At 34.6% G+C, this 14,263-nt stretch overlaps 1 protein-coding gene across 4 annotated transcripts in view; it reads right to left on the bottom strand.

Moving 5' to 3' along the window:
- The window catches only part of SESN1 (sestrin 1), a 105,930-nt gene that overhangs the window by 3,846 nt on the left and 87,821 nt on the right, over nt 1–14,263 (bottom strand). For 3 of the 4 annotated variants that reach the window (XM_022553975.3, XM_022553991.3, XM_089921929.1), the window contains exons 2-7: nt 10,780–10,845; nt 9,752–9,952; nt 8,940–9,122; nt 6,815–7,057; nt 4,065–4,212; nt 1,708–1,820 (exon numbers count right to left, since the gene is read on the bottom strand). In XM_022553975.3, coding sequence (XP_022409683.1) covers nt 1,708–1,820; nt 4,065–4,212; nt 6,815–7,057; nt 8,940–9,122; nt 9,752–9,952; nt 10,780–10,845 — 954 coding nt within the window. The remainder of the gene's footprint in view (nt 1–1,707; nt 1,821–4,064; nt 4,213–6,814; nt 7,058–8,939; nt 9,123–9,751; nt 9,953–10,779; nt 10,846–14,263) is intronic. The other variant, XM_022553983.3, reaches the window with a different exon arrangement.

A 14,263-nucleotide genomic window follows, 5' to 3' on the forward strand; every position in this document is an offset into this window, starting at 1 on the left:
CTCCTAATTAGTTTTCCCAAATTAAAGTCTCCCTGCTTCCTTTCTTTCCATCTCAAGCAAAACTTAATAACCCCCCTACCATATTTATTTTCCTAAAACACCTCTTTGATATTATGCCATCACTATGGTCAAAACCTACAAATCTGATCATCACCTACAAATCTGATCAATTTTAAACTAACTTCCCACTTATCCTTTGCTTGAAGGTCTTAGCAGCCCAGTCAGTTTATGATCCCTTCCCTCAACCTATGCTCAGTTATTGCCTACAGTCTCCTCTGCTTACAATGCCCATGCTTTTAAACCATTCAAACCTCTCAAATCCTAATCTCCCTCCATAAAATTTTCCAGTCCACATGATCCCTTCAATTGTACTCTTTTATATTTCATGATACAACTTCACTATTGAGTAAAATATTCTATAATTCTTCCTTGTGCCTAATTCTGTCTCCTTAAACAATATGTTAGTTGCTTGAGCAAAGAAAAAAAATCATAGTTCTCAAATATTTTCATAATTCTGGTAAAAGAGTTATAATAGCCCCTGCACAATAATTGGGAAAGTTGGGAACATCAACTCATCTGAATTATATATTTACCTATCTAAATTAAATATATAACAGACTGTTTAAGAAAAACATTTAAGCTACAGTATGTTTCTACTGACGGATTGGAAGCGGTCTTACAAAACTAAAGCACAGAATAGATAAATGTTTGCTAATTGATGATTCTCAACTTTTATTCTGGAACTAGAAGATACAGCAATTGTTACTCCTGAGATATACTTGCAAAGCACTTAGCACAGTGCCTCCTGCCAAAGCGAAAACAGAGAAGGACCCTGGTATCCTGGAGGACAACGAGGTCCCTAAGTTTCCATGGACTCAGTATATACAGAATTGTACTGGGAAGTTTTACTGTGTATTTCAAAGTTAATGATTATGGAGCTAAACAAACTGGGTCTACCAACAATAATTCTACTCCCTACCCCAGTAACTTTATTTATTCTAAGAGATGGGTGCTAAGTAATTTTGGAATAAGATTTATGTATGTGAATCCTCTTTAAGGTTTAAATTTGAAACCTTTAAAAATTCTCATTGCTTCAAATGACATTCAGTTCATATTTTAAAGGGAATTAGGTTATTGTAATCATGGTTTATTTTCTATGGTGTCTGTAAGAACTCACCCAAATTAAAAAGAAAACAAAAAATCTGCTTTCCCTGTAAGTCCTAATTTAAGCAAATCTTTCACTCTTTCTCATCCTCTTTCCCTTCACCCCCACACACATAATGCCTGAGATGCTGTGAGGACATTTCTCTTGTCACTCAGGCCTGGTGCATATCAAGGGCAGAAATCACCTCACTTTAACACTGGGGCTCAGTAAAACAGTGCTATAAAAGCAAGCCAGGTTCCAACACAACTATTATTTATTGTTTAGTTATAGCAGGAACTTTAACTGGGTTTCTGCATACCATCTCTGGGAACCTAACCACTATTGTAATTTTGCTTTATGGGTGAATGTGTTTTGAATTCTGAGCAACTGATTTATGAACTTTAACAATATAATAAACATACCTAAGGGAATTACGTGTACGTAGAAAAGTTATTTTTCTCTGCATTGCTTTTTCTTCTCAAATCCAGATGGCTCTTTCTTATTTTAAGTCAGATTGAGGTATTTCTAATTGAGCATGTACATACAACAAGTTGTCATTTTACCTGGACTCGAAATGTTGGGACGTGCATTCCATGTCTAGAGAAATCCTTATAGCCATAACTAGTATCCTCAAAGTGACGAGATACATCTCTTGCTGGTGTAACTTCTTCATCATCTGAAATAATTTAAAAAAAAAACCACTGAAAGCCTTTCAAAAACAGGATGCTAGTTAAAATTCATTTTACCTATAACGAGTAAAAACAGGATTACCCTTTCTCTGACACTGAGTGACCAATATCAACTAAAATAAAGTCTTAAAACTATAAAGAGAAATAGCCTACTTACTAGTAAATGGAATATAATAAAAGTAGATTCTGTTATTAAAAAAAATACTCATGGTTGAATTTTCTGTTTTTCATTCCTCTCTTTCACAGATCCTCTCTCCCTCTGTGTCCCCACTGTAGTTTACAGATACTAGGTTCTACTGAAAAGTATGTACTCTAAGTATGAACACCCTTTTGAATAATCTTTATGGTGATAACAAATATAAACTTTAAACTTTATGCTCTAAACTTTAGCACTTGGACTATTTTTAATGTCACACAATATATAAAATGATCTCTTTAACAGCTCAAAGGTCCTAGAAACAATTCTAAAATGATGAACAAAGGAAAGAGGTTCAGTGTGTCACTGTTTTTACAATGTTTCCTGCACTACTTCTAAGCCTTTTCAGATTATCTTCATGTTTAGGGGTCGATGAGATTATAGTTTCAAGTAAATAAAATCAAAGACTTCTCCTCAAGCTAACATCCAACCTCCATTTATACAAATTTGATTTTTTCTTTGCTATTAAGGAACTTGCTTTTAACGTATACTCTTTGTCCCACTCTATTATTGTCAAAATACACTGACACACTTTATTAACTTTCTTCCTTTAAATTATCTGGTTTACATATTAAATCGTATAGCCTACATTTGATAAAGGCCAAACATAAAGGATTTACATTGTTGTTAGTTATCTAAGAAGTAGCTCCTTTTCACAAATCATAGAATTTTAAAGCTGGAAGCAATCTCAGGCCTTTATGAATGCAATTTCCTCATTTTAAAGAAGAGGAAAAAAAGCACTCAATGTTAAATGACTTATATTCACCAAGTTTATTAGCAGTGATTTTAGTATTAGAACCCAAATCGAATGTCCTCTCTCTTAGTCTAGTGCTGTTTTCACTATAACTTCCTTTTCTAGAAGTAGGACTACCTATGCAATAACCTTTCTAAAAGGAAAGCCGTATTTGGATTAAACTTAAAAGCTTTTGCACAGCAAAGACAACCCACAGAATGGGAGAAAATATTTGCAAACGAAGCAACTGACAAAGAATTAATCTCCAAAATATACAAACAGCTCATGCAGCTCAGTATCAAAAAAACAACCCAATCCAAAAATGGGCAGATCTAAATAGAGATTTCTCCAAAGAAGGCATACAGATAGCCAAAAAGCACATGAAAATATGCTCAACATCACTAATTATTAGAGAAATGCAAATCAAAACTACAATGAGATATCACCTCACACTGGTCAGAATGGCCATCATCTTATCTCAAAGAGTAAATGCTACAGCTGTTGCTGGGAATGTAAACTGGTTCAGCCACTATAGAGAACAGTATGGAGGTTCCTTAAAAAACTAAAAATAGAGTTACCATCTGATCCAGCAACACTACTCCTGGGCATATATATGGAGAAAACCATAATTTGAAAATACATGCACCCCAATGTTCATTACAGCAGTATTTACAATAGCCAAGATATGGAAGCAACCTAAATGTCCATCAATAGAGGAGTGAATAAAGAAGATGTGGTACATATATACAGTGGAATGTTACTCAGCCATAAAAAGGAACAAAATAATGTCATTTGCCACAACATGAATGGACCTGGAGATTATCATGTTAAGTGAAGTTAAGTCAGACAGAGAAAGACAAATACCATATGTCGCCACTTACATGTAGACTCTAAAAAAAGTGGTACAAATGAACTTATTTACAAAACAAATAGAGTCACAGATGTAGAAAACAAATCTATGGTTACTGGGGGGAAAAGGGGGGAGGGATAAACTGGGAGATTAGAATTGACATATACACACTACTATATACAAAATAGATAACTAATAAGGACCTACTGTATGGCACAGGGAACTCTACTCAATACTCTGTAATGACCTATATGGGAAAAAAATCTGAAAAAAAAGTGGATATATGTATAACAGATTCACTTTGCTGTACACTTGAAACTAATACAACATTGTAATCAACTATATTCCAATAAAAAAGGATACTTTTATTTAAATTCTCTTAAATTAAAAAATTGGGCTTTTATTTTTGGACACAATAGACATTTTATTGACTATGTAATGGTTGCTTTTACCTGAAGAGAAGACAAACATGCTCTCTCTTTTTTCTATTTCAAAACGTGAAGCCATCTCTTCCTGACTTGCCTCTTCTTCATCTCGACATTCCTGTAACTGCTTCATCTTTTCCATGAGGGCTTCGACCTCAAAGAAGGAATCACTTACCTGAAAAGAAAGTGCAATTAAGGTTACATATGTCAGACACGGAATGAAATTTTTGAGTTTTATTAAGTCTGTTTCATAAGAATTTGCATCTTAATACAATATAAGAAAAGATCTTATTATAATTTTAATGCACATGGATGAATCAAAAACAATTATTTGGGGCTTCCCTGGTGGCGCAGTGGTTGAGAGTCCGCCTGCCGATGCAGGGGACACGGGTTCGTGCCCCGGTCCGGGAAGATCCCACGTGCTGCGGAGCGGCTGGGCCCGTGAGCCATGGCCACTGAGCCTGCGCGTCCGGAGCCTGTGCTCCAGAACGGGAGAGGCCACAATGGTGAGAGGCCCGCATACCGCAAAAACAAAAAAACAACAATTATTTGGCCTATTATATATACAGATATTTAAATTTTAAAATATAAGAGAAAAATGATTTTAAGAACACATTCTAATGTTTTACCTTTTATTACTAAAATTAGTAATAATATTACTATCAATGCTAAATTTTAAAAATTAAAATTTAACACTACTTGTCGATTTAAAACAGAACTGAAAATTTAAGAGTTAAGCTTTTACTTGCTCAATCAGTTAAATAAGGTACACAAAGTGTAAGTGGTTTTGCATCAACTGTGTACACTGGGCATGTTGTCAATAGACAGGCATACCTCAGGTATATTGTGGGTTCAGTTCCACATCACTGCAACAAAGCGAGTCATGAATTGTTTGGTTTTCCAGTGCATATAAAAGTTATGTTTAGGGACTCACCTGGTGGCACAGTGGTTAAAAATCTGCCTGCCAATGCAGGGGACACGGGTTCGAGCCCTGGTCTGGGAAGATCCCACATGCTGTGGAGCAACTAAGCCCGTGCGCCTCAACAACTGAGCCTCTGCTCTAGAGCCCACGAGCCACAACTACTGAAGCCCGCGCGCCTAGAGCCTGTGTTCTGCAACAAGAGAAGCCACCTCAACGAGAAGCCCGCACACCGCAACCAAGAGGAGCCCCCGCTCGCTGCAACTAGAGAAAGCCCGCGCGCAGCAACGAAGACCCAATGCAGCCAAAAATACACTATACTGTACTGTACATTATACCGTATACTGTACTATACTATACACTATACTGTTTATACTGTAGTCTACTAAGTGTGCAATAGCATTATGTCTAAAAAAACAAGGTACATACCTTAATTTAAAAATATTTATTGCTAAAAAATGCTCAACACCTGGGAACAGGGAGCTTATCTACTAGGGAAGTTTTTAAAAATTCTATTATTTCACTATTATTTAATAGAGGGATAACTAGGAACAGTACTTTTTCTTTAGCCTTGTACTAAATCAAAGGTGGGGAAGGACAACAATCCAACTCTAAGCATCCTAGCAACTGATGTACTCTCCCTTAGACCATCTCATAACCTTTAAGCTTTGATAAACAATCAGTGGCCATATGCAGGCCTCTAACAACAATCCAGATAGCTCAACAGAGGGTGGAACTGATGGTCTTGGGCGTTGCCAGCACAGCACAGTGATCAACCTTGGGAACATGATTTTCCCTCCTGTGCTAATCTCACCATATGTAAATGCTACCTCTTATTTAGTACCTGATAAATGCCAAGCACTGTACTAGGCCTTTTAACCTCTTTTTTTTTTTTTTTTTTTTTTTTTTGCCTTTTACCTCTTTAGAGACATTTCATTTAAACTTTACAATAACCTTGTGTTTGACCTTCATTTAGAAATGAAAGAATGGAGGCTCAGAGAGGTTAGATAACTTGCCCACAGTCAAATATACGTTAACAGTCAAATACACGTTAAAGTCAAATATATAAATTTAACCTGTCCAAATCTGTTTAAAATAATACAACTGAGAAAATCTGTGCAAAGTATTCAGAAGGCTGTAATGTTGTTTCTCTGATTTCAATTTGGAAATATAAACCCTTTTCTCTTTCACTACAGCTAAAGAATGCAGAGGGAATTTTGACTCATCATATATAGAATTCAAATTTGCTTATAGAAAATTCAACTCATTCTGATTTGTTTCAAAGGAATAACATAACTGAGAAAATATAAAAGCCAGAGAAGAGAAGGAATAGAGGTAAAAGCATTTTAATAAATTTGCATTCACTTTTATATATATTTGTGACAAGTTAAAACATGAAGAAGTATTTTAAAAGGAGAAATTCCAGATCAAGGCTGATTAAATCTTCTAAAAAGTAATTAAGAAAACAGCCTGTTTCTTCTGTGCAAAAGGATGTGATCAGCATCAGGAAGTTTCTACCACCAAGTTCCACTGTTCTCAGTCTCCCCTCATCTCACTCAGTAGCTGTTCAATACCAGATGGCTCTGATGGGGCACATTGCTGGTGGCTTCTGATCCTAAAATTATTCAAATGTAACCTCCTAGAGGGTCTTATAATTTTGTATGTCCCTTAGCATCAGACTAGTGCTGAGCATTTGGAGGCAGACAATAAATACTTGCTGAATGAACAGGTATGGGGGCCTAATATCTTTTTGGACTTAATAGGGTAGATTTTCTTAAAAGCCAAATGAAAAAATAATATGACAGCAATTACTGTGATTACTCTTAGGATGATCCTATAATAAATAATAGATACTTACCAAAACATTTCCTGCTGAGTTGACCTGCATCTCATCCACACTGTGATTGCCATTTGTAATGTCACAGATGCAGTAGTTACCAACAGAAGGAGGTCTGAATGTGTGGCCACCATCACAATGAATTTCTGGACTGATTCCACAGCCAAATGTGAACGAGGCAAGAGAATGATAGTGTGTAAGTAGAACTACTGCATGTACCAGTTCTGCAAGGGACCAGCTGTGCTCTTCAGCTTTCAAAAGTCCCTTGGGAAAAAAAACGAGAACATTTTTATGCTGGGGTATGGTATTGATGAAAGAATACAGTTCATCTTGGTATTTAACCTACTGAAAACAGGATTAGTTACTATATAAAACTTAAGATAAAATTACAATTTGAGGCATGTAGAACCCAGAATTTGCTAATTTTTATGAATATGTATTCACAAATAGAGCTTAAGATAAACTGATAATGACACATTCGTTATTATTTTGACTTTCTGAAATCCTGATTTAAAAATGTAGAATACATTTTGTTTAAAAGCAGTTGCCATATCTCAGATGATGGATTATGAATGCATTAACTATGTTGTTAGTGCAGTCTCAAACCAAATGTAATGAATTTGTGTTTAAAGTAGAAGCTACTGTGTAAAATACGCCTGTTTTTCTTTATTATCAGGCCTCCTCAAGGAATTTTTAAAAAGTGGTTTGAACAACTTGACTCTGAATATTCTTAAATCATCAAATTAATTTATTTTAAAAATTATGCTCAAGGTAAAGTCTACAGTTCTTCAAAGTCTTACAAATCTGTGTCCATTCTGCTTCATTATTTTATAATATGTAATTTTATATTACTAGACAATGTAACAGACATTGCATTAATCATATTCAAATCTTGTATCTCCTTGATAAAAAGATGCTTCAATTACATAAAAGAATCTAAAATATTCTAGGGAATTCCCTGGAGGTTCAGTGGTTAGGTCTCTGCACTTCCACTGCAGGGGGCATGGGTTCCATCCCTGGTCAGGAAACTAAGATCCCACAAGCCTTGAGGCATGGCCAATAAATAAATAAATAAATATTCTAAAAAAAGAGAAAGACAACACCAAAAATATATTGTATTTTTAAGAATTTCTACTGCATGGTAGATTATTTTAGAGAATGTCCATCTACTTTTATTCTATTATCTTTATTAATAAATAGAACCAGACAAAACTAGTTTAAAATGGTATTTTAAAAAGATAACACAACAAGATGCCACTTTACATCTATCAGAATGGCTAAAATCCAGAACACTGATAACAACAAATGCTGACAAGGATGTGGAGCAACAGGAATGCTCATCCATTGCTCATGGGAACACAAACTGGTATAGCCACTTTGGATGACAGTTTCTTACAAAGCTAATAAACACAAGCTTATCATACGATCCAGCAATCACACTCCTAGTTATTTACCCAACTGAGTTGAAAACTTATGTCCACCAAAAAGCCTGCATGTGAATGTTTGTAGAAGCTTTATTCATAATTGCCAAAAACTGGAAGTAACCAAGATGTCCTTCAATAGATGAATGGATAAACTGAGGTACATCCATACATGTATTTTTCAGCAATAAAAAATGAGCTACCAAGCCTTGAAAAACCATGGAGAAACCTTAAATGCATACTGACAAGCTAGTCTGAAAGGGCTATATACTGTGTGATGCCAACTATATGACAGTCTGGAAAAGGTAAAACCATAAAGACTGTAAAAAAGAGCAGTAGTTTCAGGGGGAAGGGGAGAGAGATGAATAGAGGGAGCATAGGAGATTTTGAGAGAAGTGAAACTATTCTGTATGATACCATAATGGTGGATAACACGACATTATGCAGTTGTCAAAACCCATAGATAGAACTGTACAACACAAAGAGTGAACCCCAATGTAAATTAGACATTATTAATTCATCAGTTACAGCAAATGTACTATACTAATACTAGATGTTAGTAATAGAGAAACTATGTGTGTGTGGGCGGGGGGTGGTGGATGGTTGACGGGGGTAGAATATGGGAACTCTACTTTCTGTGCCATTTTTCTGTAAACCTAAAACTGCTCTAAAAATTAATCTAATTTTTTTTTTTTAATGACACCCTAGATATACTCTCTACTTACCTCAATATGTTCTTTGGTAATAAGCCAAGGTCTATGGGCTAACACTTTGTTAAGTTCTCCTAAATTCTGTAGTTTTTGAGGAGCATTCTCTAAACCATTAAGCCACTTGGGGTCTCCACCAACATGAAGGAAATCGTTTACATGGAGATTCACTAAGTAGGAGCACTGATGTCTTGCTGCAGCCTTAAGAGAAAACAAAAAGATTATTCTAATTACACATATTAAAATCTTGAACAACTACAAATCTTTTTCTTTACAATATGCAAAACAGCTAATTAAGTTTTTGATTAGTATGTTTTCAAATTTTCCATATACTACAGAAATGAAGTTTTCATATAAACATTTAAAAATTCATACATTATAGAAAGCACCTCAAAAATATCCCAAGAACAAATAAAATATCTGATCAAAGTATCTGAACTTTAGAAAAATTTTATACCTACTGTCAGAACCTCAGATTAAGAAGAAACTTCAATTAAGGTGCCAACCATAAAACAATGGAATATTATTTATAAATTGAACATGAATACCACCACTTATGTCAATCTGAACTATTAGTGAAATAATCTTGTGTTCTACTTTATTCTCGTATTTAATAGAAAATGGTTCTCAACAGAGTGTAAATACATATTTCTTTTTCTGTTATATTTGACAGCGTACTTATTTAGAAAGAGGAAAAATAGATACTACCTAACAGGAATTCAATTAGAAGTTAGAATATAAGTATTTATTCTTGTGTTTGAAGCATTAACCATCTCTTAAAAAGATTATTAAAGCAGGCAGAAAGAATTTTTCACTGAATGTTTACAAACCATTATTCCAATGTAGTGCCGATAATGTAGGGGTAATGGCCCATCCATTTGCAGTAGATAGTGTTGAGTTTTTAAGAAGCTTTCTAAATATTGTGGGTGAAAAACCATCACTAAGGTAATATTATCCAAACGACCCAAAGCAGCAAAAGAATCTGCAAATAAAGTATGCATCTGTGCGTCTTCACTCCCCACTTGGAGAATCTGTATGAAAGAGAGGAAAACCATGGTTTCAGAAATTGTAAATTAGTGTAAAAGAAAGAAAACATGCAGGGGAAGGAAAAAAAAAAGGAATATGCATGCACTGCACTCTAAGTGTCACCTAGAAGCAGATTAAATTTGGCTTAAAGAGAGGTTATAATTCTACAAATTTAACTCAACTTGTTGCAAGATAGCAGAATAAAGAGTCACATATCATGTAGTAGGGGAAAAACAACAAAGGCCGGACATTAGAGGCCATCTAGATAGGCTGCTTGCAGACTTGACCAGAATCCAGACATCCAGATCTAAATCCAGAATCCAGATTTAGATTATCAAATTTGCAGAGCTTGCAAACAGACCCTAATGCCTTTCCTTTTAACAACACCTACTCTCCCTCAATTTACAGAGAACCAAAATTAACTAACAGTAAACAATCCCTGTGAAAACAAAGTATAGGAGCATTTACATATTTAGAATTAAAGATCCAATCTAGCGTTGATACCAGCCTGTGGAGTTGGCCAAGACCAAGTAACTCGGCTTATGGGCACACCTAAACAACATCTAAATATAAGCAGGTGGCATATCATTGGTCAGAAACAAGTCTTGCCTTTGCTTGACTAAATATGGGTGTTAGAAAAGCATCATGAAATACTAGAAATCAACATGACTATAACAGCTTTTTAATCCCACATATTCACTGCCAAAACATGATGATTAACTTGTGTAAAGCATATTGTTGACCAACAAGTTGTTCAGATGCGAAGATGTGGGTCATGAAAGCTTTTCCTTAAAAGCATACAGTTCACTATGTACTTTCACAAACAACATACCTCCTTTTCTGGGATGAATCTGCTTGGTCCGTGTCCTAGTGGTCGAGGAATTCTAATTCCAAGTTCCTAGAAAAGAAAACTACACCATCTCAGGCCTCCAGCAGTAAACAACATGAACTGAGGCCACAGGAATGGGAGAGAAAAACAGCCAGTTGAACAGAGACTGGCTTGTTCTGGTGATTTATTTTCATGGCCATATATATATACCAGATTCTCTGTTTGCATCACATAGCTGACAACAGTTTATAATACAACTCTGACTAAAAACAATAAAACCTGTTTCACTAAAACCAGAGTTTTGCATAAAGTACTTGGCAGAAAGTCTAGAACAGAAAGTTCAGCACATAGCAGCCAACCCTGTGGATTGTCAGTGATACAAAATAAGACCAATGTGTTTGTACATCCAAAACCCAACCAACCAAAATATCAATCCCTGTGCATCTTGTCAGGAAATGAAAAAGCCATAACCTCTACCTAGATGTCTTAAACTGAAAGAAGTATAATTATTACTACATCTATAATAATACTTCACAAGAACAGAAATACTATGAAAAATAAAAAAGCTATTTAAATCCACAAAAGAGAAAGTAGTGCAGGGCATGGTTTCTCTGTGCTTGAGTAAAACAATTTTAGAGAAATTAATTTTGTTTGTGAGTTTTCCTTAAATTTTTAATTTATAGAATCTCATCAACTTTGCTTATATTATATTTTAGAGGAGCTCAACTAATTAAAAAATAAATGGTTTTCTGCCTTTTGACATAGTGAACCTAGAATTCTATACTTTATGTGACAGTGTAGTGTGGTTAACAAAAACTGACAATCTACTGTTAGGCTTCCATCTTTTCCCTCAATACAGTGTGCTAATAGAAATAAAACCAAAATGTAATTCAGACTTTTTTTTTTCTTTTTGAGGCTCATGTCCTATCACTCTAGTCTCTAAACAAAAAACCCCCTCCTTCTTTAACAACTAAATATTAACCCTTGCTTATATAATTACATACAAATATTATTTCTACCCTCTCTCTACTGCTTCCCAAAGTCCTTCATGATATAAACCAGATGCTTTCCTTTTAAAGGAGAAAAAGGGGGGAGGGGGCAGTCAGAGAAGAACATGTGGCAACAATTCAAGAAATCTGGTCCAAGTGAATGAAAACCTTTTGAGCAGAATGGATTTTTAAAAATTAAGCAGGCAGGACAAAATTGAAGAGAATCTTAATTAGGAGAACTCAAGATTCAGATTCAAAGTAGGCTGGATTTGCCAACTAAATCTAAAATTTTATATATGTTTCAAATAATCTTGTATTGGAGGTCAGTGATTTCTTACTCTGATAATTCCACACTTATACTGAAGACAGTAATGTCTAATAACCATGCCCCTCATTAGAGGAGGCACTAAATTCACTGGCCCAGCCATGTATGTGTCTCAATTTTAATATCCTACAATAAATGCAAGGAAAAAACCCACATTCCTGCTATTCAATACATCATCTTGGCACAAATGCAGCCATTTATATAAAATGATGACTCTATTGGCCTTTCTGATTTAATTACATACATTTCTAACAAAATATATTGGGCAAGACTTTAAGGCTAAAAATCAATACCCCTTCTCAGTTCTTTACTATCTTATTTAAACAAAATGCATTTTAGCAAACACCCCATTTCAGGGGTTTATTATTCATTTTCTACCTAAGAGACACTATTCTTATGACTTTAGTATACAAAAGGTGGCATTTCAAAGGAGGAGAAATGGATTATTCAACAAATGATTTTGGTACAACTGGAGAGCCACTCAGAAAAAAGTGAAATTGGAGGCTTAAATCATACTTTACTCCACAATAAATCAGATATAAGTGTAAAAAACAAAAATAAAAAGCGTTACAGTATTAGAAGAAAATACCTGTGGACTTAGGTCTAAGAATGCCACAAAACCAGGAAATCATAAAATATAAGATTGATAGATTTGATGACATAAAAATAAGGACTTTCATATGGGAAAAATAAACATATAAAGTCAAAAGCAAACAGAAAACTTGGACATATATTTGCAACTCATATAGCAAAGGGGTAAATTTTTTTAATACATAAAGACAAATCACTAAGAAAACCCCCAACAACCTCACAGAAAAATGAACAAAGGACATGGACAGTTCAAAGAAAATGAAATATAAATGGCTGAAAAAATGATCAACCCTCACAATAAAACAACTGCCATTTAAGTATACTGAGATACAATTTTGCACCTAAAATACTGCTTAAGATCAAAAAGTTTGATGATAGGCTGTGTTGGAGAGGTGGTGGAGAAATAGCCATTCATTGCTTATACTTTCTGATGGGAGTGTTTTGAAGTGTGAGGAAAAAATATCAAGAAACATAAAAGGAGTATAAATTACTACAACCTCTAGGAGGGCAATCTGAAATACTGATCAATATTTAAAAGTTACATACCCTAATCAATAATTCCATCCTAAACATTACCCTATACTCACATTTCTAAACTGTCATGTGTAAAAGTATAATCACTACAACATTGTTTCTAGTAGTACAAGATATAAAGCAACCTAAGTGCTCATCAATAGAGTACTGTTTCAATAAAGTTTAGTATGATCATAGACTAGAATAGCATGAAGTCCTCACAAAGAATGAAGCAGTTCTACACAAGTTGGCTTTAAAAGATCTCCAAGATATATTATGTGGGGGGAAAAAGACAAAGTGTATAATATGTATATATTATGTTACTATTTGTAAGGAAAGGGAAAAAAATTACCAATTCCATTTCTAGGACTTTATCCTACAAATACATTAGCAGCATGTGGATTGTGTATGTGTGTGTGTTTATTTTTTAAAAAATATGACCAGATTCCTAGCACATGGGCCTCAAAACAAAGAGGTTGAAGTATATTGTTTTGGTTTTACTTCTATACCAAATAGATAGTTTATATATCAAACTGTTACAAAACAATAGCTTTACAGTTCCAAGAAAGTGACTATTAATGTTTCAGAAATGGAATATTTTCCTATAGGCATGCCAAAGGTCTTTCCCAATGGTCCTAATTCTCAAGTCTTTGAAAGTCTATCCCTGTAGCCAAATTTAGTGGCCATACTGGTATCACTGTCTCCCCTCTTCCTTGCCTTCAAAGGTCAAATCTTTCTTTCCCAGTTCCTTTAGAAATAGATTCTTTTATGTATTTTATGAAAAATTATGTGTTTTAAAACAGGATGTTAAGACAAAGCAAACATTCTCAGGAATGGACTATAAACCTATTATGCTAAGAACCTCTTACTGTTAAGATCACATTCATTCCTTGGTGAAGTACCAGTCTAACAAAGCAGGGGACAGAATAGAAGAACTGAAGAAAGGAAAGGAATGGAAAGGAGTCTCTGATATTTAAGACTCCAATTTCATTATTTTACTTATGGCTAGTTCTAGGTAAAACAGAATTTTATGAACTCTGAATCTACATCCCAATTTATCCTAATCCAG

This window comes from Delphinapterus leucas, chromosome 12 (assembly GCF_059928025.1).
Source record: "Delphinapterus leucas isolate spDelLeu-1000000601 "Yukka" chromosome 12, BTC_Dleu_Yukka2, whole genome shotgun sequence".
Classification (NCBI taxonomy): domain Eukaryota; kingdom Metazoa; phylum Chordata; class Mammalia; order Artiodactyla; family Monodontidae; genus Delphinapterus; species Delphinapterus leucas.